Genomic DNA, 23,035 nt, shown 5'->3' on the forward strand with positions numbered 1-23,035 from the left:
GAGTTGAGATGCTTGGATGTGGGGTTTTGGAGGTTGTGGGATGAGTGTCTTTTTGTCTTCTTTGTTTTGGTTGCTTGGAGGGAAGATGTGATGATTTAAGTGGGATGGAAGTGTGAGGTTGATGAGATGTTTTGGAATGTGTTATTCTACGTCGCCACATGATTTAACGACCTTAGCGGGAGGACCGTGTTGATGTCATCGCGCCAGCCGGGAATCCGCGGGGCCGGCAGTGGAAAGTTTTGGCGGAGGTGTCTCCGGGGTGGTCGGTGCGTTTAAGGTTGTGGGGTAGCGCGGGAGGCGAGGGAGCTTGGGCCACCTTCTATTGAGCAGCTCAGCTGCTCCTGCGAGCTGAGCCGGGGAGTGACATGTTCGGGGGATTGTTGTTGGAGGGTGACTGGAGTTGAGGAGGTTTGGGCTTTGAACGGGTTGTGTAGGGAAAAATGATGGAGGTTGTTTGGTGGTTTGCGGCTCGTGGTGTGTTGGGTGATGCTTGGCGTGATTTGTTGGTCACGGGGTTGTTGGTGCGGTTGGCTTGTTCAGTCCTTCACCCTAAGGCCATAACTTTAGAACGCAGTTGCTTCATTTGTTCGCTGCGGCAGCGTGGCTGAATAGCTCATTCGTCGTATTACCTATTGGGCCTTTACTACGAGGCGTTGTTGTGTCCGTTGAATAGATGGATCATGGATTTTAAGAAGATGAGCTGATTTCTTTATTAAAATATAATTCTTAAGATTTATCCCTAGACATATATAGTAGAGTCTTCTAGGGATAATGCAAGAGCTGGGTCTTATTCCGAGATTCCTCAATTTTAGCAGAACTAGGAAGAATCTATCCGGTAAGACTACGTGATTTCACTATCGCCATTGCTTAGAATAGGTTCAAGCAGTCTCATCAATTCTATCCTACAGATGCTTATGGATATCAACAGCTGTAAAACCCGTACTAGTGCCCTCGACCTTTTAGCAACACTATGTATCTCTAAAGTCGGGAATTCTGCAAGAGAAATACTACTTTTCGATAAGCTCGAGACTAGTAAATGCGGTCATAGGCAGGATGCAATTTAAGTCCTCGTTGACGAAGTGAATGTACTCGTCCAGCCTAATCTTCTTCTATAGATTTTACTTAGAAATAGTTAAAGAAGACCTATGCCCAGGCACTAGAAATAGATGGACTGAGTGTTTCAGCTTGGCATTAAATTCTTCATCCATGATCTAATTCAAAACATTTGATCGTGCTCAATAATAGCCGTTTGTTTATATCTAATCAGCTGAGTGAACAGTAAATATACTGCGCAATACAATGCAGTCACCCTTATTCTATTTAATTGTTTGCTTCATTCGACATCTCGACAGCATCAGCTGAGGAAACCATCTGCAGGCCGAGCGGGCCCTGCTGAAAGTGCGGTGTAGGCCTTCCTGCCTCCCGAACAACTTCAAAACGATGGACCCGGCGAGAGACAACCTGAGGAAGGGACAACTGCGGATACATCCATCGACTACCTGAAGTGCTGTCGCTTATTTCAAGGTGCCTTGATCTTGCTCGAATCGGGCCATGCGACATGGGGTGGTGTCCTGCAAGATAGGAATGTGGCAACGCCGTGCATGCAGGTTTGCGGCGCTTACGCCGCAACAGCTAGCCCCACAACTTCATTCCATGGACAACGCAGAATCCAGCCTCGTGAATTGCTGACTGCGATTTCTTCACTTTTCATATCCTCAACCGTAATTCGCGCAATGCGGCTCTTGGACACCTCGACGCTCCAACTCAAAGAGTTCGTCGGGAAGGCGCCCCCGTATGCCATCTTGTCACATACGTGGGGCGACGACGAGGTTCTCTTCCAGGATTTCCGCGAAGACCCGACGACGAAAGCGGGATGGGGCAAAGTCAAGGCCTCGTGTGACGTGGCTAGAGACCTGCACCACGAATGGATCTGGATCGATACCTGCTGCATCGACAAAAGCAGTAGCGCTGAGCTTTCGGAGGCGATCAATTCTATGTTTAAGTGGTACGAGAAGGCCGTCGTCTGCTTGGCGTACCTGTCCGACATTCAGTTCTCAGATCCGGAGACAGATCCGGAGACAGATCCGGAGACAGATACGTTCGCTGAGGTACTCACCGGAAGCCGGTGGTTCACCCGCGGGTGGACTCTACAGGAGCTCCTGGCCCCGAGGCACCTCGACTTCTACTCGTCCGAATGGAAGCTTCTTGGGTCTCGGTCCAAGTTCGCCGATGCCGTTTCACGTAAGACCGGGATAGAGAACAAATTTCTATGCGGCAGGGCCGGCGACCGCACGCGCTTGTCAAACGCGAGCGTGGCCGCCCGGATGTGCTGGGCGTCCGGGCGAAGGACAACGCGCATCGAGGACATGGCGTACTGCCTTCTGGGACTCTTCGATATCAACATGCCGCTCATCTACGGAGAGGGAAATAAGGCTTTCAAGAGGCTTCAGGAGATCATTATCCGCGAAATAGACGACCAGTCGATTTTTGCTTGGGGACAAGGGAGCAATGGTCATCCTTCTGCGGACATGAATTTGTGGGGTTCTCCTCTTCTAGCCGGACATCCTTCGTGGTTCAAGGACTCGGGAGACATCGTTCCCTTCTCCCCGACAGATCTTACAGCTCCGATAAACGTCGAGGTCGACGGTATCACTCTATCTACACCTCTGTGGATGCGCAAGCCGACACTCTCCAATTCACAGTCCCTGCCACGTGGTACGAAGACCAACGGCGTCGACCGTTATTCGAATATGTCGGTGAGACTAGAGTCGTGGCCTGAAGAAAGAGCCGAACATGGCAATATACTTGTAGCGCCTTTGAAATGCAGACGAGACCGCGACTTCTTCAACTGCATCGCGATAACGCTTCGCGAGATCCAACAGCACCGTTCGTCAAACCGGAACAACCCTTCCTGTCACAGGGTCTCGCACATGACTTACTCTGCGCCCAGAAGCACGTGGAACAGTGAAAGTATCTGCAGGCCTTTTATATTCTTTCAGAGCTGCTACGAACGGCAGTCGTCAACTCCCAGCCCAGAGGCGGGCTGCGTCATCCGAAGCCTCCCTCAAGATTACAGGGTTCATCGTCGATCAACGAATCCCATCATCAGTTGCGACCTCAACGACAAACGGTTTCCCACGGTTGTGCCTATAGCAGGACCGGTGGGAGAACTTGTGCTCGTGTTGCAGAGCTGTGCAAAAAGGCAAGGATTGTCGTATGCGTCGATGAGCGCGAACATCTTCATCAAACCCAACCATGTACAATGGCGGGATGTTCCCAAGGTCATTTCTAGCAGCTATGCCTTCTACGGAATTGCGCAACCACACGGCGCGCTGTTAACTTCTGGATCTGTTGCTCAGTCTGAGCTCCAGCCCTTCGAAGACTTCATCGTAAAGATTTCGAAAGAGTCTGCGTACGGTCCTTACATATTCATCATCGATATAGAGGACCCGTTTGGCAAAACCGTGACCTGTGAGACGAATCAGCTCGGCTGCTTCACTCCCGTCAGACAGTGTTCCTTCGGAAGCATATCTGATCGACCAGAAAGTAGCTTGAGCGAGACCTCGCGTACACCATTTGAAAAACCCAACATACGAGGCTTCCAATTCGGTGGAATCAATGAGCACAACTAAAAGCGGACGATGATCGATCTGATATTGATGAGTAGGCTGGCAGTTAGTACGAAGTCGGCTTACACAAAATACGAGGGATTTATTAATGGATTGAAATCCACAGTTCCGTAGGAATGAAAGTTGGTTTCGTCCTTTGTAACGCCACTTAGAAGATACCTAGAGACCTCTAACCTTTTGTTTTCTTTATTTTTTTCCCAAACTTTGTAACCCAAGGGAGCTGCAACCGGAGACACTGGGAAGCACTGATTGACGGCGATTTATTGCCACGGCAATTTGAGATGTAAATCATGTTTCAAAACTATCGAAACAAGTCAGAGACATTGTTTTGCAGCCAGAACCAGTCAAGCTGGGCGGCTGAGCGAAGAGCCTCATCCGCAGTACCGCTTCTTCAGCCCCTTGCTTGCGAGACAACGGGCCAGAGCGCCACGTGGATGTCCCGGTGTCACGTTTGAAATTTCAGTCATCGACTCAGCTTCGTGTCGAGAAATAGCATCGTGTGACGACGCAAACTAGCAGCAAATCAGCGAAGTCGCGTAGGACAGCAAACAGCGCGACAACATTGGAAAAGACGCCACGCATCGCGCCCAAGGAGGGACCAACTCGGTGATTTCCGGGGATGACAATGATATTGTCACAAGAACAAAAGATCTCTCCAGAGTTGAAACGCCCAAAAAGCCATGGCAAGTTAAAAAACTGCAAGGGACGAAGAGGATTACCGGCGTCTTACCTCAAGAACCGACCAAGCTGGAAAGCTGTTTCACATTATAGGCTGACTTTTACATGCGCCGGCGATCTGGACCTCGTTTCTTGAAGCAGAATGGAAGAAATAAGCCGTGGTCAAATTTCCGTGCTGACGAGCTGGATATCGACTAAGTCACAGGTGGTTCGAGGTGTTTTAGACTGCTACAACGGTGTAGGGCATCAACATCCTGACTGGTTTTGCAACCCTCCCAGAAACATAAAAAGGCGTTGACTCTCCGGTCTTACAACGAGTTCCATCTGTTCCATTCCCCTCACACACAAGCTTTCTGGTCCTTTCAGATCTCATTCCACTCGTTTACCTTTCGAGGTCCGTTCATTCGTTATCCCCTGCCATTCATTCAACATGCGTACTACTCTCGCTATTGCCTTCATGGCCCCGGCCGTAATGGCCCAGTCCGCTCTTTCATCTGGCGTCTTGTCTTCCGCTACTCCCATTAATTCGGGCACCGGCGTCACTTCTCGGCCGGCGAACTCAACCGGTATCTGGGGCACAGGCGGTCCCGTGACCCCTCCAGCTACCATTACGGCGACGTACACGGCCACTATCACTCATACCGTCACTTCCTGCCCTCCGGGCGTCAAGCCATGCGCCGTTGGCTCCATCACCACGGTTGTCACAACGGTCACCACGACCTACTGCCCCGAGACACCCGCCCCGAGTCCTTGCCCTGGCGGCAAATGTCCCGGCAAGCCCTGCCACGGCGAGAACTGCGGCAACAAGTGGGTTTGCTACGGCAACTACTGCGCCTGGGACTCTCCTTGCCACGGCGACGACTGTAACCGTTGCCTCCTCTGCGCAGACGGGAAGTGCCAACCCAAGCCCTGCACCGGAGACGACTGCGGCAAGATCATCATCTGCAAGGGTGACTCCTGCAGATACCGCAAGTGCCACGGCGAAGACTGCAACAAAGACAAGATCGTCTGCCACGGCGACGAGTGCAAGTCTGAGAAGTGTCACGGAAACGAGTGCGACAAGAAGTACGTCTGCAAGGACGGTAGCTGCAAGCACGAGGACTGTCCTCCTGAGGAGAACAACACGCACCACGACTGCAAGGGTGACAAGTGTGAGGTCATTCACGAGTGCGAGGGTGAGGATTGTCCCAAGCCTCATCCTCCTCCGGTCAACCCTCCCCATCCTACGCCATCTGGTGCTGTGCCTCCTCATCAACCGCCTGCCAGCAACCCGCCTCACCAACCTCCCGTCAAGCCGTCTGAGCCTCCCGCTCACCCGCCTCAAGAGACTCAGTCTCAAGGTGTCCCGCCTCATGTTCCCGAACATACCTCCTCGAGCCCACCGGAGCACACTCCCGTCCAGCCTCCTCATGAGTCGCCTGCCGAGCCTTCTCAGAAGCCGTCTCGCGACTCGCCCCAGCAACCTTCTCACACTCCCATCGCACCCAGCCAGCACCCGACGCCTGCCGGGCCTTCGGAACCCGGACGTCCCTCGCACTCTGTTGTCGTTGCTGGGTCTGGCAAGTCGGCATCCACTTCTGGGTTTGCCATGTTGGCTATTAGTGCCGTGGTCGCTGCAGCTCTCCTTTGAGAGAAACCTAGTGGTTGAAGCCTCCTGATGTTTCTATTAGATGCAAATATTTGGAAGCATCTAACCTGTACTTTATTTTCTTGTATCTGTTGATGACTGTGAGGTCATTTACAAGATGTGTGTATCTTTGGCGTTGTAATAGATAATGACCCGTCGAGACAGTACAATAATAAAACACTGCCACATTACAAGGCTCCGTCCATAAACTTCAACGTGACTCCGCGAATGCCACATTTGGTAGAACTCGCTTTGAGAAGAATCTATTGGATTACATCGTTTGTTGTCTCTTGTTCCCCTCGCCAGGTTTTATCAACCTCGTCAACCGAGCAAAGCCTTCCTCGCAATTTCGACTTCTTCTGCAGTTCCGCAGATCAAGCCTGCTCTCCCGTCACAATCCACTGACACCTTGTCTAAGAGCGGCTTTCCATCCTCGGGATCAATAGCCTTTCCCCCAGCGCACTCCAAAATGAGAGCGATAGGGTAAAGCTCGTACAAGAACCTCAGCTTTGGCAGTGTCCCCGGAGTCACGGGCATCACGTACACGCCGTGACCCTTGACAAGCGTGTGCACGATATCCGGAACAAGGCCGCCGCAGTATCTCAGCGTGTACTTCTCCCGGATGAAGCGCGTGATGAGCGCACTGTACTTCTCGTCATCCGCCGCGTGGCGCAGGTTCGCCGGCGCGAAGTACCGCGTCTTGAAAGGGCCCTCCGCCAGCTTCACGACCGACCGGATGATCTCACACCCAGAAACCCCATCGTCGCCACCAAGTCCGACCTCGAAGCACGCCGGCTCGGAGCCGGGGATGCGCAGCGCCACGAAGGCCGTCGTCCGGGGGCCGATGACGCCCATGACAGCAGCGACCTGCTTTTCCGCCGGCGACTGCCCCACGGCCGTGCGTCCGTCCCAGATCCCGACGATGGTGCCCACGGTCCAGTTCGGCGCGATGATGGAGCTGCCGTCCAGAGGGTCGAATGCGACGGTGTACTCCTCTGAAGTTGTCGCGGCGGAGTCACTTGCGGCTGCTGCCCTCGCAGGCTTTTCCACGGGGTCCTCCTCGCTGCTGGCGGTGTGGATAGAAGGGCACGTGGCGATGGCGGCGCGCATGACGTTCTCAGTCGCGACGTCGACGTTGAGCTGGTCGTCGCCGAAGGAGTTTGCAGTGCCGGCCAGGGAGACGTGGTGAGATGTCTGGAGCGTCTTGGCGATGTCTGAGACGGCGCCGAGGATTGTCGGGATCACTTCATCGCGGAGGGATTTGCGGTCGTTTTGCGGAATGACGCTCTGCAGAAGTTGCAGCAGGGCTGTTGACGGGGCCATCGTGGGAGACGTGGTGGTTGATGTGAGATAAAGGTGACGGAAGCTTGTTGAGTCAGGGCGGGCTGAGCTGTGAGCTATTTTAGTATGAGAGTTGAGACTGTGGTTGAGAGATTTTCGAGGTATGCGGGGTTCCACAAATTGTCAAACTGTTTCCCTTCATCCACCAGTTAAGAGCCTCTGAACTCTAGATATCCATCTTGCAGGTCTTATCCCACGTGGCTGTCGATCACGAAACTGGGGAGAACCTGGTGTCTGAACGGTGTTTATTTTTAGATACTTCGACTTTCGTCTTCCGTTCTTCTGTTGCCTGAATGCGCCGATACCAAACCTGATTTCCACAGGTCTTTGAATGTTCTACTTTGCTACTTTGGCCGGCATGTCTTATCTAAGGAAATCCATGTGTGGCTTTGTCTCGCCCCCGATAGGCGTGCTTGGTTGAGTGGAACGCCACATGAAAGGTAAGACTGTCAGACCTGAGAGCTCCCCTGGCTGTCATTTCTTCCGCTGCGTTTGATCCCATCGTAAAAGCGTCTCTCCTCAAAGACACGAATATCATCGTCGAAATTCACCTTTCCAAGCTTCCGCGCCTTGAGAATCTTCCTCCTCACTCTCAGGACATCGTACTCGGTGTTCCGGGTCAACCACCAAGTCCAGAGATTACCTATGAAGGACGCGATTGTGGTCGCGGCCGCGATCGCGAAGCTTGTCTTGTACCCGTTGTAGGCGAATCTGGACTGGAACAGCTGCGGCCCGATGACACCGCCAAGCTGCGCAACGCCTGACTGCAGCCCGAGAGTAAACGCCGTGCCTGTTGAGCCGGAGAGCGTGGCTGACCTCCAGGCCCAGAAGGGAATGAAATACGACTGGTAGAAGAGCGTGCCCAAAATGCAGCTGATATAAATACCATACCGGTTGCTGATGGTGAAGAAGAGCACAAAACACACGACCATGCCAGACATGAGGATCCTGAATTGGATGCGAGATTAGCGTTGTGATTGATTCGAGCTTAAGAAAGCAGAGCACTGACATGATGTACGCGGGGCGAACGATGTACGCTTTTGCCATGAACCATGCCGAGAATATGAGACCTAGAATGGCGGCAGCAGCAGGCGGGATATTAAGAAGTTGGTTCTTCGGCAATCTCACGAAACCGAGATTAGTGACGATTGTCGGCAAATACCACGTCAGGGCATATCCGCCGATGTTAATGAGCGTCTGCGACAACATGAAGGACCAAATGAGAGGGGTCTTCAGGACAGCGAAGATCTCCTCCTTTGCGAAGTCGGGATCGTTCGTAAGAGGCGCATTCTCGGGGAGGCGCGCTTCGATGAATTCCTGCTCTCGCTTCGTGAACCACCGGTCACTCCGAGGTGATTTGGGGTAGTCTGGTAGGAACCAGAACACGGCTCCTGAAAATACGATAGTCGCCAGTCCCTCGAGGAGGTATACCCATCTCCACGCACTGAGACCGCGGACGCCGTTCATGTAGCTGATGCCGTAGCAAAGTAAAGAGCCAACGATACCGGCAAGATTTGATGTTGCTATGGTGTCAGTTAGCAAAACGGATTACATAGACGCTCTGGTCTGGCGACGACTTACCAAAGAACCACGTCACAGGCTTGCCTATCTCGTCGGTTCGGTACCAACTTGATAATTGGGCGATGACACCTGGGAACATGCCAGCCTCGAATACCCCGAGCAGAAAACGCATTGCGTAGAGTTGATGACGGTTCTGCGCCGCTGCGTGGCATGCGGTGATGATTCCCCAGGTGAGGAAAATCCGAGACTGCCACAGATGCGGACTCATGCGTTTCAGTAAGAGGTTACTGGGTGCTTCAAACACGATGTATGCGATCTTGACTAAGGGTTAGACATGTGATGTTCAGGCGCAGTCTCTGCTAAGGCACTCACTCCGTAAATCGAGCCAACCCAGTTGTACTGGTCTGAAGTCATATCAAGCTCTTTCATGATATTGCGGGACTCCCCGACCTGAAGAACTCTGACATTTGCTGCGTTGCTTTGATCAATCTGCCATTAAATCAGTACCTCAATCGATCTTACGGAGAGGGCAAAACATACTTGTTTGATCATGTACATCAGTCCTATGATGATCAGAAACCTCTTGTCGATCTTGTTCAAGACATTGCGCTCTTCTTCGGCCGAGAATGTTGACAAAAATGCTGCTCGTGCTTCGGGATCATCCCGAAGATTTTCGACATTTGAACGAGCCACGGTGGAACTGGCCTGCTTGCGAGTTGTAGTTCCGACATCGTGGTCCTCGCTGGCTTCATCAGGGTGGACCTTTGAACTCATCTTGCCGCTATGGTGTTATCTTCAAATTCGCACGACTTGCTACGGCGACTTCATCATTTACACTTCGAAAGGAAGTCATTTTTATGTTGGTTTCGGCAAATAAGCTCGTCGGACAATTCAAACCAACCGATGCCGGGCAGAAAACCGTCATCTTCAGCACCCTATCGACGCGCCAAATGCTTATCAGCGGGGGCTTCGAGATTGCATGCATGATGTGCTCTATGTTAGTATGGCGATATGTTCCCTGCAAACCGGGACTTGGTGCAACATATAAGCAATAAGGTAGGCGTATTGGACTTTATTCGTTGACCTCTGCCGAGAGATGATGGCGAAATCACGGCCCACCATTCCACCATCCTCTCAACAACAACCCCAAGACTTTGATCCGGCTAAAATCCGCAGGCTCTCCTTCATGCTTCGTTAATGTCTCTAGAATAATATCTGAAGGCAACCAATATGATGGCTACCCTCCTCCGATAAAGGACCAGACAAGAGGCCATACGAAAGGACATGACAAACTCGGTCACAAGCCCGTAGGATTCGTTTGCGAAAACTGCGGGTAACATGACGCGAAGCTGGAGGCATTGAAATTCGAAGCCCATTATAAGTACTTACATGTACTAGCTCAAATGAGAGCAGGGGATGCTACTAGCTGCGGAAGATAATGCTCCTCATTGTTATTGACAAGAGATACATGAAGCGACTACACGTAATCAACGCCCGCATTATACGCTCTTCTCCTCCACCGAATAGACCTAACCATTATGGCGTCCTCAGAAGCGCAGAATGGTCCCTCGGCTGACGCCCCAAAGAAGCAAATCCTTCTCAATGCGTTTGACATGTTTACTGTCGGCCACCTGTCTTTCGGTCAGTGGCGAAACCCGAAAGACAGAGCCAAGGACAAGCGCCGGGACCTCACTTACTGGACCGACCTGGCCAAACTTCTCGACAAGGGCGGTTTTGTTGGACTGTTTCTTGCAGACACGTTCGGACCATATGACACGTAAACACCAGTCCCAAGCCATCAGGCGTTACCTTCTTTAACACATGTTCAGCTTCAAGGGCAGTGCCGAACCCTCGGTGAGAACTGGTGCACAATGGCCGATGGCCGATCCTGTTATTGTGAGTCTCTGTGAGAGCGGAAGACCAGTTCCTGTTTCCATCTAACACTCATCCTAGCCTGTTTCTGCCATGGCAGCGGTGACCAAGAACCTGGGATTCGCGATCACTACGTCGACCTCATATGAGCAGGCTTACGTCGTCGCAAAGCGATTCAGTACTCTAGACCATCTGACGAAAGGCCGTTTTGGCTGGAACATCGTCACTAGTTGGAAAGAGTCTGCTTCAAAAGCGGTAACAATACTATTTCCGATACCACTTGGAGCGCTCCAGACTAATCCTCTGATTAGGTTGGGTTGCCATTAGTTGAGCATGACACGCGCTATTCTAATGCGGACGAGTATCTTCGTGTTTTATATAAGTAAGGCCTTCGAAAGTGAAACTGGCGTGATCTCTCGACTCACATTACCGCTTTACAGACTTTGGGAGGGTTCATGGTCAGACACTGCTCTCAAACAAGATGCAGAGAACGGAATCTACTCGGATTACTCACAAATTCGGCCAATTCACCACCACGGAAAGTTTCACGTCGATGCGCCTTTCCTGACCGACCCGTCTCCTCAACGCACGCCAGTCTTGTTCCAAGCTGGAACATCTCCGTAGGTCACCCCGAAATACTTTTCAATGATGATTAAAGCTGATGCGTTGAAGTGCTGGCATCAAGTTCGGCTCAACCCACGCCGAGGGCATTTTCGTGGCTGGTCTCTCCCCCCACGTAGTTGCTCCCAGAGTGAAGGCTATCCGCGAAGGAGCCATCGCCGCTGGCCGCGACCCGTACTCTGTCAAAGTGTTCGCAATGATCACGCCAATCATTGGAAAAGATGAAGAAGATGCCAAACGCAAGTACGAAGAAGCGCTCAAGTATGTTCTCATCGAGGGCGGCCTCGCGCAATTCTCAGCCAGCACGGGCATCGACGTTTCCAAGTTTGACCTGGACCACGAGCTCACCGAGAAAGATGTCGCAAGCCATCTTCAAAGAATTCATTCATCGCTTTACAACCTGCGCTATCGAGGAGGGGATGTTCCCAAGCTAACGCCGCGCAACCTCGGAACTGTGACTGCGATCGGCGGCAATGGTGCGATGCCTGTTGGAATGGCCAGCCAGGTTGCTGATGTCTTCCAAGAATGGGTTGATATTGCGGATGTCGATGGCTTCAACATTGGCTATGTGATTACGCCGGGTAGCTTCGAAGATGCTGTGGAATATCTTGTTCCTGAGTTGAGGCGCCGGGGCTTACTTCCGGACGCGATCCCCGAGGACGCACCTGCACCAACCTTCAGAGAGCAGATTTATGGTCTGGGGCAAAAGGGGTTGAGATCTGATCATCCCGGCTACAAGTACAAGTATGACACATATGAAAAGACGATTGCCGAGGAAGAGGCAGCAGCACTTGCAGCAAAGAATCAGCACGTCTGAATGAGCGCGAGGGTTGGGATCAGGGAATTGAAATGAGACACCAGCTACCAGTAAGCGTCACCAATATACTCCTGAAATCCTGTGTTACTCTGTGGAAATACCTCGAAATAAGAACATGAGAAACACTTTTTCTTTCATAAGTTGTGAGATTCTGAAGCGAGGTCTTCTTTGACGGCGGCTCTTGTGAGCTCATTCAAGAGTTTGAGACGTACCTGGTAACCCAGATCTTATCTGCCTACCTGGGCCCAACACCTTGCATGTCAGTCTTGGCATTGGGGATTCCCATTTAGCCTAATTGTCTGAAAGCCGGAATCTGCCGGCGAACTCCTTACCGGATCTCTATCTCAGGTCCACGAAGATTGGATTTTGCCAGTCTCCCCCGCTGTTTCCCCGCAGAGACTTCGAAATGCCAAGCGTCGTGTATCTGCGCCGTTGCGGAGTCGCTCTTATGAGCTGGGTTCGGGCTTTGATTTTCCACAACTCGGGGAAATTCGTTACATGAAGACCGTGTGGATAAAGAAGAAAGTATCGATGTTTAGGGGCAAAATCTATATTTCCAAGCCAATTTGCTAGCCTCTGCATATCAGCCACTCCGTATAATGGGCTTTTCAGTAGTGATTGACGAGTCTGCATGAGCTTTAGACAGAGCACACTAGCCTCCTTTGCTTAAAGGATAACCAAGGGAGCCCGAGGAGCTTTCATTATATGTATAATCGGTCTGCTCGTCACAAACCTGTTGACTTCACCCCTTTAGATCGCCGAATTGAAGGGCATGCCAATACGGTCAAACCAATTGCATTGTTCTCCAAGATGAGGTCCATCAGGTCTTCCATCATGTTATTGGCGGCTGCCGGCATGTCATCTGCGGCGCCGACATGCAATAAGCCATTGTTCTCTGAGTGGATGACAGACTCCATGATTCGTTTTGGCGTTGAGCCTAGCTTTCACTACGACCAGGCAACGTTGTACACGTCCTTCGAAGACCTCTACGAGTACAGAAAGAACCAAACGCTCTACGACTATTACAAAGCACAGGTTGACGCTGTGGTGCTTCCAGACGGCACCATCGACGGTTTCAACTACTCAAAACACAGCTTGGACCCATACCGCTTCGGCAACAACGTCTTGTTTTGGTACGAGCAGACAGGGGACGAGAAGTACCGCATCGCCGCCGACGGGATCAAGGGGACACTCGACAGCCATCCGCGCACACCAACGGGGGGCTTCTGGCATCGCGAGGTCGTGTACCCGAACCAGATGTGGCTCGATGGCATCTACATGGCAGACAGCTTCTACGCGAAGTATGTCTCTTTGTTCCAACCCGATAACCAGACTGCTTGGGACGATGTTGTGTTGCAGTTCGACAACATCGACGCGCGGACGCGTCGTGATGACAACTTGCTGGTGCACGGTTACGACGAGAGCAAACAGGCCGTGTGGGCGGACCCGGAGACCGGCGCCGCGCCGCTGGTGTGGGGCCGGGCCGTGGGATGGTACTTTATGGCGCTTCTTGAGGTGATCGACCTGCTTCCTGAGGAACATCCTGGCCGAGAGAGACTTTTGGGATATTTCACTGGCCTCGCAGAGGGCCTCAAGGGTGCGCAGGATGAGACTGGGGGCTGGTGGAATATCATGGAAAAGCGATATGAGGACGTGGAGGGCAACTACATCGAGAGCAGCGCAAGCGCCATGTTCACGTTTGGTTGGCTCAAGGGTTTGAACTTGGGGTACTTGACGGAAGCGGACTACCTTGAGGTTGCAAAGAAGGCTTGGAACGGCCTGAAAGACAGGTTTGTCACTTACAACGACAACGGCACAATCAACTTCGAGGGTACCGTTATGGTCGGGAGCCTCGGCAGTAATGCAACCTTTGAAGTAAGTCATTTTCCATCATTCACCATCTCAGAGCTAGCATTACTAACACACGTATTCAGTATTACGCGAGTATTGGTCTCCGACAGAATGACCTTCGCGGTGCTGGCGTGTTTATCATCGCGGCGTTGGAGTGGGAGAAACGCTCCGCGTAATGTCGTTCTTTCAAATAGTAACCTCGGTGATGAGGCCTATCCTGTTATAGTACTATGTGCTTGTCAAAACTCTGATATTACTGGTAATGCAATGAATGTCAGGAAGTCTAGTCCATTAAACGTGTCTAAGGCCTCCATGGCACGGCAGTGAATTGGGACAACACAGCCATTCAATGTTGCTCCATGAAAGCATGACAGTGAATGTACGTTTTCCTTGGCTTTCATTTCTGATTGACCGCAGTTGGTATTCTGTTAGCGCCGTATATATGCTGCTTGATACACAGGTCCTGAGCTACTGCAACCTTCAAGAGTCTAAACAGCCGAGCTCTTGATACTCAGACCCAATTCAATCTCACGCCTTAGAACAAAATTACTGGAGTCACGGCACTTATAGCACAATGTCTGAGCCTCTTGCAGACCCTCACAGCTTTCACGACGGCGTGTCCTATCCGACCACCCAAGGCGACTTCACCAAGGCATTGGATCGCTGTGCGAAAGCATGCGAAGAATTCAACCAGCTCGGCGCTACAGCAACCTCAGCTCAGAGATCCGATGCCTGGCGCAGGTAGTGACCCCAGAATCTACGATTCTCTATCCCTGTTACGAATTTCGGCTAACTGCCTTTTCAGAATCGTCTGTCACAATGTCGAGGGCGACGGGACACCTTACATCAAGAGCCCTATCACCATGGAATACGAACTTCGCGTTTACATTGCCCCTGGCACCTTCATCAACCACAATTGTACCATTCTGGACACGCCTGTTGCGGACATACGCATCGGAACGAAGTGCACAATCGGTCCTCATGTCAGCATCTATGGCGTATCACACAGTCTGAACCCAGATGAAACAGGACGCCGAGCCATCTTCGGGAAGCCCGTCACCATAGGTGACGCTGTTTGGATCGGTGGAAGAGCCATCATCTTGTAAGTCGTGATTCCTTTGTCCCCGGTCCACATCAATTCGTCGCTCGTAGCCTTGGCATCGAAGTCCCAAGAGTGATGCACATCGCACTCCTGGTTCAAGCCCCGAGATTCACTCTCTAACTTTCAGCAGAGCTGGAGTTCAAATCGGCTCACGCTCGACAATTGCTGCGGGCAGCGTGGTTCGTAGCGACATTCCTTCCGACTGCATCGCTGCTGGAGTTCCTGCGAAAGTCATACGCTTCATCCGACCTGATGAAACGCACGACGCACTGTATGCAGGGTCACTTGAGGAAGCTCTGGAGATTCGCTTTACACACGATGCTGATCGCGTTGCTCACATACGCTGAGCTGGACAGACAGGAAGCTTAGACGGTCTTATGCAAGCATCATCAGGGTCGTTTGCAGACTGGAGCACTTGATGACTGGCTGTGGGTTGAAAAAGCCAGGAGGCAAATAAAATACCCATTTCAAGTAGACAGCAGTATAATACAGAATTAGCCACTCATTATGAAACTGCTGATCGAGGTGGAATCGCATTCGTAGCTCCGGGACATCACAGGACTTCCTGCGACAAACAAAAAATACAGACGTCATCAAGATTTCATATCAGCCATCAGCAAGTCCTATTCATTTGCGTTCTACTACTCAGCCGATTAGAGATGCGAGCCTTTGACCGGTAATTCCACTTCGATGACACCTTGAACCGCCGAGGCAGTTCTCCAAATCTTGACAATTCTGAGACCAGCTGCGTCCATCAACGATCTCCATTGCTTCTCCGTTCTCTCTTGGGCAGATCCAAGTACCATCATAAGTATGTCGTAGCCAGCGGCGTGCGGATGAGGCGGCTTGTCGTCATCGATAATGTGGTCGTGAATGAGAAGTTTGCTGTAGCCAGGCTTCATGGCACTTTTCTGCATCTCGAGAATCTTCAGCACCGTCTGGTCCGGCCAGTCATGAAGAATGTGATGCATGTAGTATGCACGCGCGTCTTAGGACTTTGTCAGCTTACTGCTCCATCAGTCGAGGTAGGAAGTCGGAAGACTCACGCTTGATTGGTTGAGGCTTGAAGAAGTTGTATGTCAGCTTATTTATTCCCTTCACAACGGAAGAGTTCTCGTCGGCAATCACGGAAGGAATATCCTCCAGATACAATCTTGAAGCAGTCTCGGGGTGCTTCTCGTAGAAGGCCTGGATGTCCTGTCCGATACTTCCTCCCACGTCAACGAGGAGCGGAAGTGTTGGGTCTGAGTCCAAGAGAATGTGAGGAGGAAAGATTTCAGTCCAACGAGTGTGGCTAGATGTCGAGGTCTTCTGGAGAATGTTGAATGCTTGTCCTTTCTCGGGGTTCTCTTGGAGATACTTGAAGAGACCGCCTTCATATCCGAAAGCCGAGTCGAACATGGTTTTGCGGCCGTTTCGAGGGTTCAAGTAGTGGGTTTTCGCTAGGTACTTGGGCATGTGGCTTAGAGTAGGCACCATGTAGTCAAAACTCCGAAAGTTAGTATATCTGCATCAGTAGAGAATTGGTGCTGGAGGCAATACTAGAAGTGCGCCGTTGTTCCAAAGTCTGTGTCCGCCAAGCGAACACAAAACTTGTCCGGCTTGAATTTACCGTCGGGCATCATATCGACCAGGTTGTTGGATGCTAGAAGACGGAGTAATCGGTCTGTTCCCGTCAGTTCTTCTCTGCGCGCCAAGAAGACAATCAACTGCTCACGAAGTAGAGCTGCATCGCAACTGCCTCCGGCGAGCTCAGCGAGCTCGATTTCTGACATTGCCACGTTGCCCTTTGCTTGCCATTTCTCTAGAAGTCTCAGATCGTTGAGGACTTTGAGCGCAGCAATCGTAGCAGGCTATTCTTCCAGTCAACCTACATTCCCAAAGATGAAAAGACGACTTCTTTATTCACTTGACTCAGGTATAGCCGAACGAACGTGTCCCACGGGGACTCGACTTTGGTGGTGGTCTCATACAGCTTTTGCAGCACTCTTGCCCGATCATCTTCGTTCATGTTCTCGATTGAGGCCGTCAGGTCTTCGGCAGACCGAATGAAATTCTCAACGGGATCGGTCATCTTTTTTTCTGGGGCCATATTTAATTGGAAGTCGAGAGAAATTCGCAGATATTGGATAGACACTCTAAAGTATTGGAAAAAAGCAGTCCAGAGCGCGGAAGATAGATGAATTTCCCAAGCACAGCTTTCTCCTCACGGCCAGGTAAGAACACTTTCATCGCCGGAGACTTTCATCCATTTTGAGCAGCCAGAAAGGTACTACCCGCCTTTAGGTATTTAAACGCTACAGTCAAAGCGGCAGAAAGCCTCATTTGTCTCGAACCTACAACTGCGAAACTTCCCGGGCTACCCGGAACTCGGATAGCTACATCCACGACGAAACACATAGGATAGCTACAGGTCGTACAACCAGTCTACTCACCTGCTACTGGTCAAAATTACGGTGGTGTGTCGTGAACTCTATTGAACAATAGGCAGGAAGCCTTCAAGGCAACTGGCTACATGCTGGACAGTCGGAATCGGAGCTGGCCAAGTACTTCCGACGGGGAGTGGGGACTCAAACGCATGCCGGACGTCGGAGGAGGTTCATTTCAAAGCAGCTTCTGGTCACCATCGGCCACCGGCATTCAACGGCATGACCGCTTGCGCCGGGCCGTCCCCTACATAAATACTCGTGAGCACACATGATTGTGGCGGCACAAGACTGAGTAGACATTGCCGAGCACATGAAGAACCCCATGCCGCTGATGTGTATCCTTTTCAAGCCCGTACATTGAGTGTTACGTCATCGGGAATAACTGCGCAAATGTTGGCGGGAAGGGCGCTAGAGGAAACCTAACATGTTCCTCGCTTGTCCAGTCCTTGCCATAGGATTCCTTCGCATATTACGTCTCAGTTCATTCTTCCAGAGTCCAAATAGGAAGACGCACATACATGAGCAGACAACAATGGCTAAAGCTCGGTCATTTGTCCTTGAGGTGTTTATTGTTCATCCGCGATCTAACCCGACTTCGACGGGGTGGGGCCGATCCCCCACCGGGAAGAACAAGAAAGAATCAATACCGCGGTCACGAATGGTGAGAATAATGATCAAGCGGTGAAAAGAATTGGAGATGCCAAGCTTATAACATGTGCCGAACGTGGAGCCGTCCAAGTGAGGTGGACGGGTGACCACCAACCTGGTTGAACGGAGAGAGCAAATAATCCCCGCTTCCCCGCAACATCCACCACTGCGCAGCCCGCGGGGTGGCCCAAATGCTCGGTCATGACTGTCATTTCACTTGCCGGAGCCGGGATCTTTCGGTCCACGCAGAGACTCTGGGTGCTGAATCGAGAGAGGATGCCAAAAGAACTTGCTTGAGGCCCCGCTTGATTGAAAGGTAGGGCCGATTAACAGACCGAACTCAGCAATCCGAAGCACCAAATTGGTGAACACCTCATCGTCACACGACTTGGTAGCCCGTATTGATGGAGATGTTGATGGAGATGTTTACGCGCGAGCGTGCAGCGCCTGGAGATTCTGGGGTCCCCGCATTGGTTCCGTCCAATTGGTGACCCGAACATATACCGACAGCTCCGGCCGATAGAGGACATCCTTGTTGTTAGTAATGCTTGTAGGATATTGCTCGTAATCAGTAACTCACTCAAGCTGATGGGACAAACATGATCCAACTCTCCATTCAGAAAGAAAAGAGTCCGCCTGATTGGCTCCTTGGGGAAGCCATACTACAAGAATCCTCAGTAGACTGCCGGCGCATACGTCTCAGGGAGGACGTCAAGGGCGCAGAAGAATACAAGAACAACACACAAGGACAGTTGACATCATCGAGGAATTGACAGAGACGTGTCACGGAATTAGAGAAGCGTTGACTTATTCCAAGTTCCAAGACTCCCCAGAGAAATGCCAGCCCGATAGTGCTTGTGAAAGATGCATACTAATTACAATTGTCGGCTCGGCATCTCGTCATGTCTACTTCGGCAAGCCCCCATATTCCGAAGAGCCCCCCTCATGACGGTGCTGATGAAGGCGTAACCACGCCCTACTTGTTCGAGCCCCTCTCCAGCCACCGAAGCGTCTCCATCATTACTATTATTTCGACCGATGCAAGGCCGTAAAGCATGTTGCCAAGAACAACCTTTCCCATTTCTTCCATTGTTCCCACACTGGGTAATTCAAGGTGGCATCTATCACCAGTTCAGGACAGAAGAGGTGCAAGATGGATGAGCATGTGTGCCCATAAATACCCCTCTGTTTCTTCTGTTGACATGTGGAATAATGCACCAAGTTTCTAGACCAATTCTATAGCGCTTCATTCGAGTCTACAAGCAAGATTTCTTTGAGTCCTCTTTCATATCATGAGGACCGACCTAACACCACTCGCCCTGGCGATCTTGCCAGTGGTCACTAGCACTCCAACAGCCACATATCCTTGGCTCAACCGTCGCGATGACTCCTTACCAATCTACAAGAACGCATCATACTGCGTCGACGCGCGCGTGGAAGACCTACTTCAGCGCATGACGGTGGAAGAGAAAGCCGGCCAGATGTTCCAAACCATGCTCTATCAGGCGCCCCTCAATGTGAGCACGGGTCTTAACAGCACAGACAACATGATTGGAGAGAAGCACATGACGCACTTCAACCTCGTCGGCGACATCACCGACGCCAAGGAGGTGGCAGACTTCGTCAACCTCGTTCAGCAGCGTGCTTTGGATACCCGTCTCGGTATCCCCGTTACTCTCTCGACGGATCCAAGGCACCACTTCACCGAGAACATCGGGACAGGTTTCCAGGCCGGTGTCTTCTCTCAGTGGCCCGAGACCCTCGGACTTGCTGCTCTACGGGACGCAGACTTGGTCAAGAAATTCGCCGAGATCGCTCGCGAGGAGTACATCGCTGTCGGCATCCGTGCCGCCTTGCATCCCCAGGTCGACCTGGCTACCGAGCCCCGATGGTCTCGTCTCGGGAACACTTGGGGAGAGAACGCGACTCTTACCAGCGAGCTTCTCGTGGCTTATATCAAGGGCTTCCAGGGAGAGAAGCTGGGTCCCCACTCTGTCACCACGGTCACGAAGCACTTCCCAGGTGGCGGCCCGATGGAGAATGGCGAGGATTCCCACTTCACCTACGGCAAGAACCAGACATATCCGGGAAACAACTTCGACTACCACCTCATTCCCTTCAAGGCGGCCATCGCTGCTGGCGCGAGGCAGATGATGCCGTACTATTCGCGACCAATCGGCACCGAATACGATCCTGTCGGCTTCTCCTTCAACAAGCAGATCGTCACTGATCTCCTGAGAAATGAGTTAGGCTTTGAAGGCATCGTCGTTACTGACTGGGGTCTGATCACCGACACCATCATTTCGGGCCAGGACATGCCAGCTCGTGCCTGGGGTCTTGAGAACACCACGGAGCTCGAGCGTGCCGCCCGCATCATCAACGCTGGCTGTGACCAATTTGGCGGCGAGCAGCGCCCCGAACTCATCGTTCAGCTGGTTGACGAGGGCATTATCGCGGAAGAGCGGCTCGACATCTCCGTTCGCCGCCTCCTGCGGGAGAAGTTCATTCTCGGCCTCTTCGACAACCCCTTTGTTGATTCCGAGGCTGCCACCAGAGTTGTCGGCAACGACTACTTCGCGCGTCTCGGCAACGATGCTCAGCGCCGCGCTTACACCCTCCTTACCAACAAGGGCGACATCCTGCCGCTGAAGCACGTCAGCACCGAGACCAAGTTCTACATTGAGGGTTTCAACGCGACGTTCCTTGAAGCACGTAACTTGACCGTCGTCACGACGCCGGAGGAGGCAGACTACGCTCTTCTCCGACTGCAAGCACCCTACGAACCGCGTCCCGGCGGCTTCGAGGCTAATTATCACGCTGGCTCTCTCGAGTTCAACGCCACGGAGAAGGCACGTCAAGCTGAAATCTACTCGACTGTTCCGACAATTGTGGATATCATCTTGGACCGCCCGGCAGCTATCCTCGAGGTGGTCGACTCTGCTGCGGCGGTTTTGGGCAGCTTCGGAAGTGGGAGCGAGGCTTTCCTGGATGTGTTGTTTGGCATCAGCTCCCCTGAAGGAAAGTTGCCTTTTGATCTGCCGCGGTCTATGGAGGCCGTTGAGGCATCATTCGAGGATGTGCCGTTCGACACAAAGGATCCGGTTTTCAAGTTCGACCATGGGCTGAGGTATGCGGACAAGTGTGCTGCCTGAGCCACAGATGGATATCTTTTGTTTCTAAAATAACGAGCATACGACCTTGCAACTTGCATTCTCTTTACGTCTAGTATTCATACAATTAATGATTAAACTGTCACACTGAAACTCATAGATCCAAAGAGTAATCATCGGTGTGAAGTCACCACTCCACAGATGGTGATGGGTGCATTCTCCAATCATTTTGACGTCATGGCATCACCTAATCTTGGCCTTTAGAAAGCCATAACTCCATTAAAATATATCAGCCATAATTTAGACACCTCATAGCAAGTTCATGCCCAAATCCGTCATCCCACCCGAGAAACAGTTGTTGAAAATGGCATCCGCTATCGTAACAGGAGCAACCGGTAAGTATCATGGACACACGCCATGGTCGGTTGAAAACTTAACAGACATCTCAGGTATCCTCGGCCGTGAGATCGTTTCCCGCCTGGGCCGGCACCCGGACCAGTGGAAGACCGTCTACGCCATATCTCGTAGCAAGAAGGATGACTATCCTGCCAATGTGAAGCACAGCTTCATCGACCTCACTGGCTCTGCCGGCGAAATGACCAAGAATCTTCAGGGTATCGAGGCAGAGTACGTCTTCTTTTCGGCATATTTGCAGAAGGATTCGGAGCAGGAGAACTGGGACGTTAATGGTAAGATCTTCTTCGCCCCGTCGGTGAATGGCACGACTTACACACGCAGGTGACATGCTGCAAAACTTCCTCTCTGCTCTGTCTCAAACCGGCGCTTCTCAGAGCATCAAACGCATTCTCTTAGTCACGGGCGCCAAACAGTATGGAGTTCATCTTGGTGCCGTCAAGAACCCGATGGAGGAATCCGACCCTTGGCTACGCGACCCACCGTTCCCTCCCAACTTCTACTACCGCCAACAAGACATCCTTCATGACTTCTGTGAAAAGAACCCTCACATCTCCTGGACAGTGACGTATCCCAACGATGTGATCGGGTTCGCCAAAGGAAACTTCATGAACTTGGCCACCTCACTGGGAATCTATGCCGCGGTTTCCAAGGAACTCGGTCGCGACCTAGAGTTCCCCGGTTCAGAGGCATTCTATACCAAGTTCGACTCTTTCACTTCTGCCAAGCTGCACGCCGAGTTTTGCGAGTGGGCTATTAAGGAGCCGAAGGCTGCCAACGAGGCTTTTAACGTTGTCAATGGCGACGTGGAGAGTTGGCAGAACCTGTGGCCGAAGGTGGCGCGTCGTCTTTCAATGAAGGTTAAGGCAGATCAATTCGCCTCCAGGTCCGAGTTGGCCAGCGAGACGCAGCTGTGTGAGAAACCGCCTCGGAGCGTTCTTGAAGAGAGGATTGGGCTGAAGGGCAAGACGGCGCCGAGTAAGCTGGAGCAGAGGATTGACATGGTCAAGTGGAGCCAGCAGGACGATGTCAAGAAGGCGTGGGATCGTCTCGCAGAGCGCGAAGGACTTGAGAAAGATGCGTTCGAGAAGGCCACTTGGGCTTTCCTTGGATTTGTGCTGGGACGGAACTATGACTTGGTCATCAGCATGAGCAAGGCGAGGGAGATGGGCTGGACAGGGTGAGTGATCGTACCTAGAGGTGTTGAGCCTGTTTGAACAGATAACTAACCCAGTACTAGGTATGCCGATACTTGGTTGAGTCTCTCGAATACTTTCAGAGAGTTGGAGGCACAGAACATCCTCCCTCGTACCCACTTACTTACTGCTACGAGCTCGAGGCACACCATGGGATGAGGATCAAAGGACAGGGGGTT

At 51.8% G+C, this 23,035-nt stretch overlaps 10 protein-coding genes across 10 annotated transcripts; 7 read left to right on the forward strand and 3 right to left on the reverse strand.

Annotated features, from left to right (window-relative positions):
• Window positions 1-1,733: 1,733 nt before the first annotated feature.
• CkaCkLH20_12544 (HET domain-containing protein) lies at window positions 1,734-2,968 on the forward strand (the record flags this gene model as incomplete). Its single annotated transcript, XM_038895257.1, has 2 exons — window positions 1,734-2,756; window positions 2,828-2,968. 2 exons carry the CDS (start codon window positions 1,734-1,736, stop codon window positions 2,966-2,968), a joined length of 1,164 nt encoding a protein of 387 aa, XP_038739396.1.
• A 1,769-nt stretch (window positions 2,969-4,737) lies between these two features.
• On the forward strand, window positions 4,738-5,937 carry CkaCkLH20_12545 (wsc domain-containing protein; the record flags this gene model as incomplete). The annotated part of the gene is made up of 1 exon (XM_038895258.1): window positions 4,738-5,937. The coding sequence occupies one exon, from the start codon at window positions 4,738-4,740 to the stop codon at window positions 5,935-5,937; it is 1,200 nt and encodes a 399-aa protein (XP_038739397.1).
• A 318-nt stretch (window positions 5,938-6,255) lies between these two features.
• On the reverse strand, window positions 6,256-7,257 carry CkaCkLH20_12546 (uncharacterized protein; the record flags this gene model as incomplete). The annotated part of the gene is made up of 1 exon (XM_038895259.1): window positions 6,256-7,257. The coding sequence occupies one exon, from the start codon at window positions 7,255-7,257 to the stop codon at window positions 6,256-6,258; it is 1,002 nt and encodes a 333-aa protein (XP_038739398.1).
• Window positions 7,258-7,724: 467 nt separating this feature from the next.
• On the reverse strand, window positions 7,725-9,570 carry CkaCkLH20_12547 (high-affinity nicotinic acid transporter; the record flags this gene model as incomplete). Its single annotated transcript, XM_038895260.1, has 5 exons — window positions 7,725-8,223; window positions 8,285-8,798; window positions 8,857-9,112; window positions 9,169-9,285; window positions 9,337-9,570. 5 exons carry the CDS (start codon window positions 9,568-9,570, stop codon window positions 7,725-7,727), a joined length of 1,620 nt encoding a protein of 539 aa, XP_038739399.1.
• Window positions 9,571-10,334: 764 nt separating this feature from the next.
• Window positions 10,335-12,106, forward strand: CkaCkLH20_12548 (xenobiotic compound family; the record flags this gene model as incomplete). The annotated part of the gene is made up of 6 exons (XM_038895261.1): window positions 10,335-10,573; window positions 10,626-10,692; window positions 10,750-10,923; window positions 10,980-11,050; window positions 11,109-11,288; window positions 11,341-12,106. 6 exons carry the CDS (start codon window positions 10,335-10,337, stop codon window positions 12,104-12,106), a joined length of 1,497 nt encoding a protein of 498 aa, XP_038739400.1.
• Window positions 12,107-12,916: 810 nt separating this feature from the next.
• Window positions 12,917-14,133, forward strand: CkaCkLH20_12549 (cell wall glycosyl hydrolase; the record flags this gene model as incomplete). The annotated part of the gene is made up of 2 exons (XM_038895262.1): window positions 12,917-13,981; window positions 14,041-14,133. 2 exons carry the CDS (start codon window positions 12,917-12,919, stop codon window positions 14,131-14,133), a joined length of 1,158 nt encoding a protein of 385 aa, XP_038739401.1.
• Window positions 14,134-14,531: 398 nt separating this feature from the next.
• Window positions 14,532-15,406, forward strand: CkaCkLH20_12550 (bacterial transferase hexapeptide; the record flags this gene model as incomplete). Its single annotated transcript, XM_038895263.1, has 3 exons — window positions 14,532-14,698; window positions 14,763-15,059; window positions 15,190-15,406. 3 exons carry the CDS (start codon window positions 14,532-14,534, stop codon window positions 15,404-15,406), a joined length of 681 nt encoding a protein of 226 aa, XP_038739402.1.
• Window positions 15,407-15,712: 306 nt separating this feature from the next.
• Window positions 15,713-17,133, reverse strand: CkaCkLH20_12551 (uncharacterized protein; the record flags this gene model as incomplete). The annotated part of the gene is made up of 4 exons (XM_038895264.1): window positions 15,713-16,047; window positions 16,106-16,548; window positions 16,602-16,912; window positions 16,990-17,133. 4 exons carry the CDS (start codon window positions 17,131-17,133, stop codon window positions 15,713-15,715), a joined length of 1,233 nt encoding a protein of 410 aa, XP_038739403.1.
• A 2,295-nt stretch (window positions 17,134-19,428) lies between these two features.
• On the forward strand, window positions 19,429-21,288 carry CkaCkLH20_12552 (uncharacterized protein; the record flags this gene model as incomplete). Its single annotated transcript, XM_038895265.1, has 1 exon — window positions 19,429-21,288. One exon carries the CDS (start codon window positions 19,429-19,431, stop codon window positions 21,286-21,288), a length of 1,860 nt encoding a protein of 619 aa, XP_038739404.1.
• A 280-nt stretch (window positions 21,289-21,568) lies between these two features.
• CkaCkLH20_12553 (nad dependent epimerase dehydratase family protein) lies at window positions 21,569-23,015 on the forward strand (the record flags this gene model as incomplete). The annotated part of the gene is made up of 4 exons (XM_038895266.1): window positions 21,569-21,641; window positions 21,696-21,935; window positions 21,985-22,840; window positions 22,901-23,015. The coding sequence occupies 4 exons, from the start codon at window positions 21,569-21,571 to the stop codon at window positions 23,013-23,015; spliced, it is 1,284 nt and encodes a 427-aa protein (XP_038739405.1).
• Window positions 23,016-23,035: the final 20 nt, after the last annotated feature.

This window comes from Colletotrichum karsti (genome assembly GCF_011947395.1).
Source record: "Colletotrichum karsti strain CkLH20 chromosome Unknown Scaffold61, whole genome shotgun sequence".
In the NCBI taxonomy this organism is placed as follows: Eukaryota; Fungi; Ascomycota; class Sordariomycetes; order Glomerellales; family Glomerellaceae; genus Colletotrichum; species Colletotrichum karsti.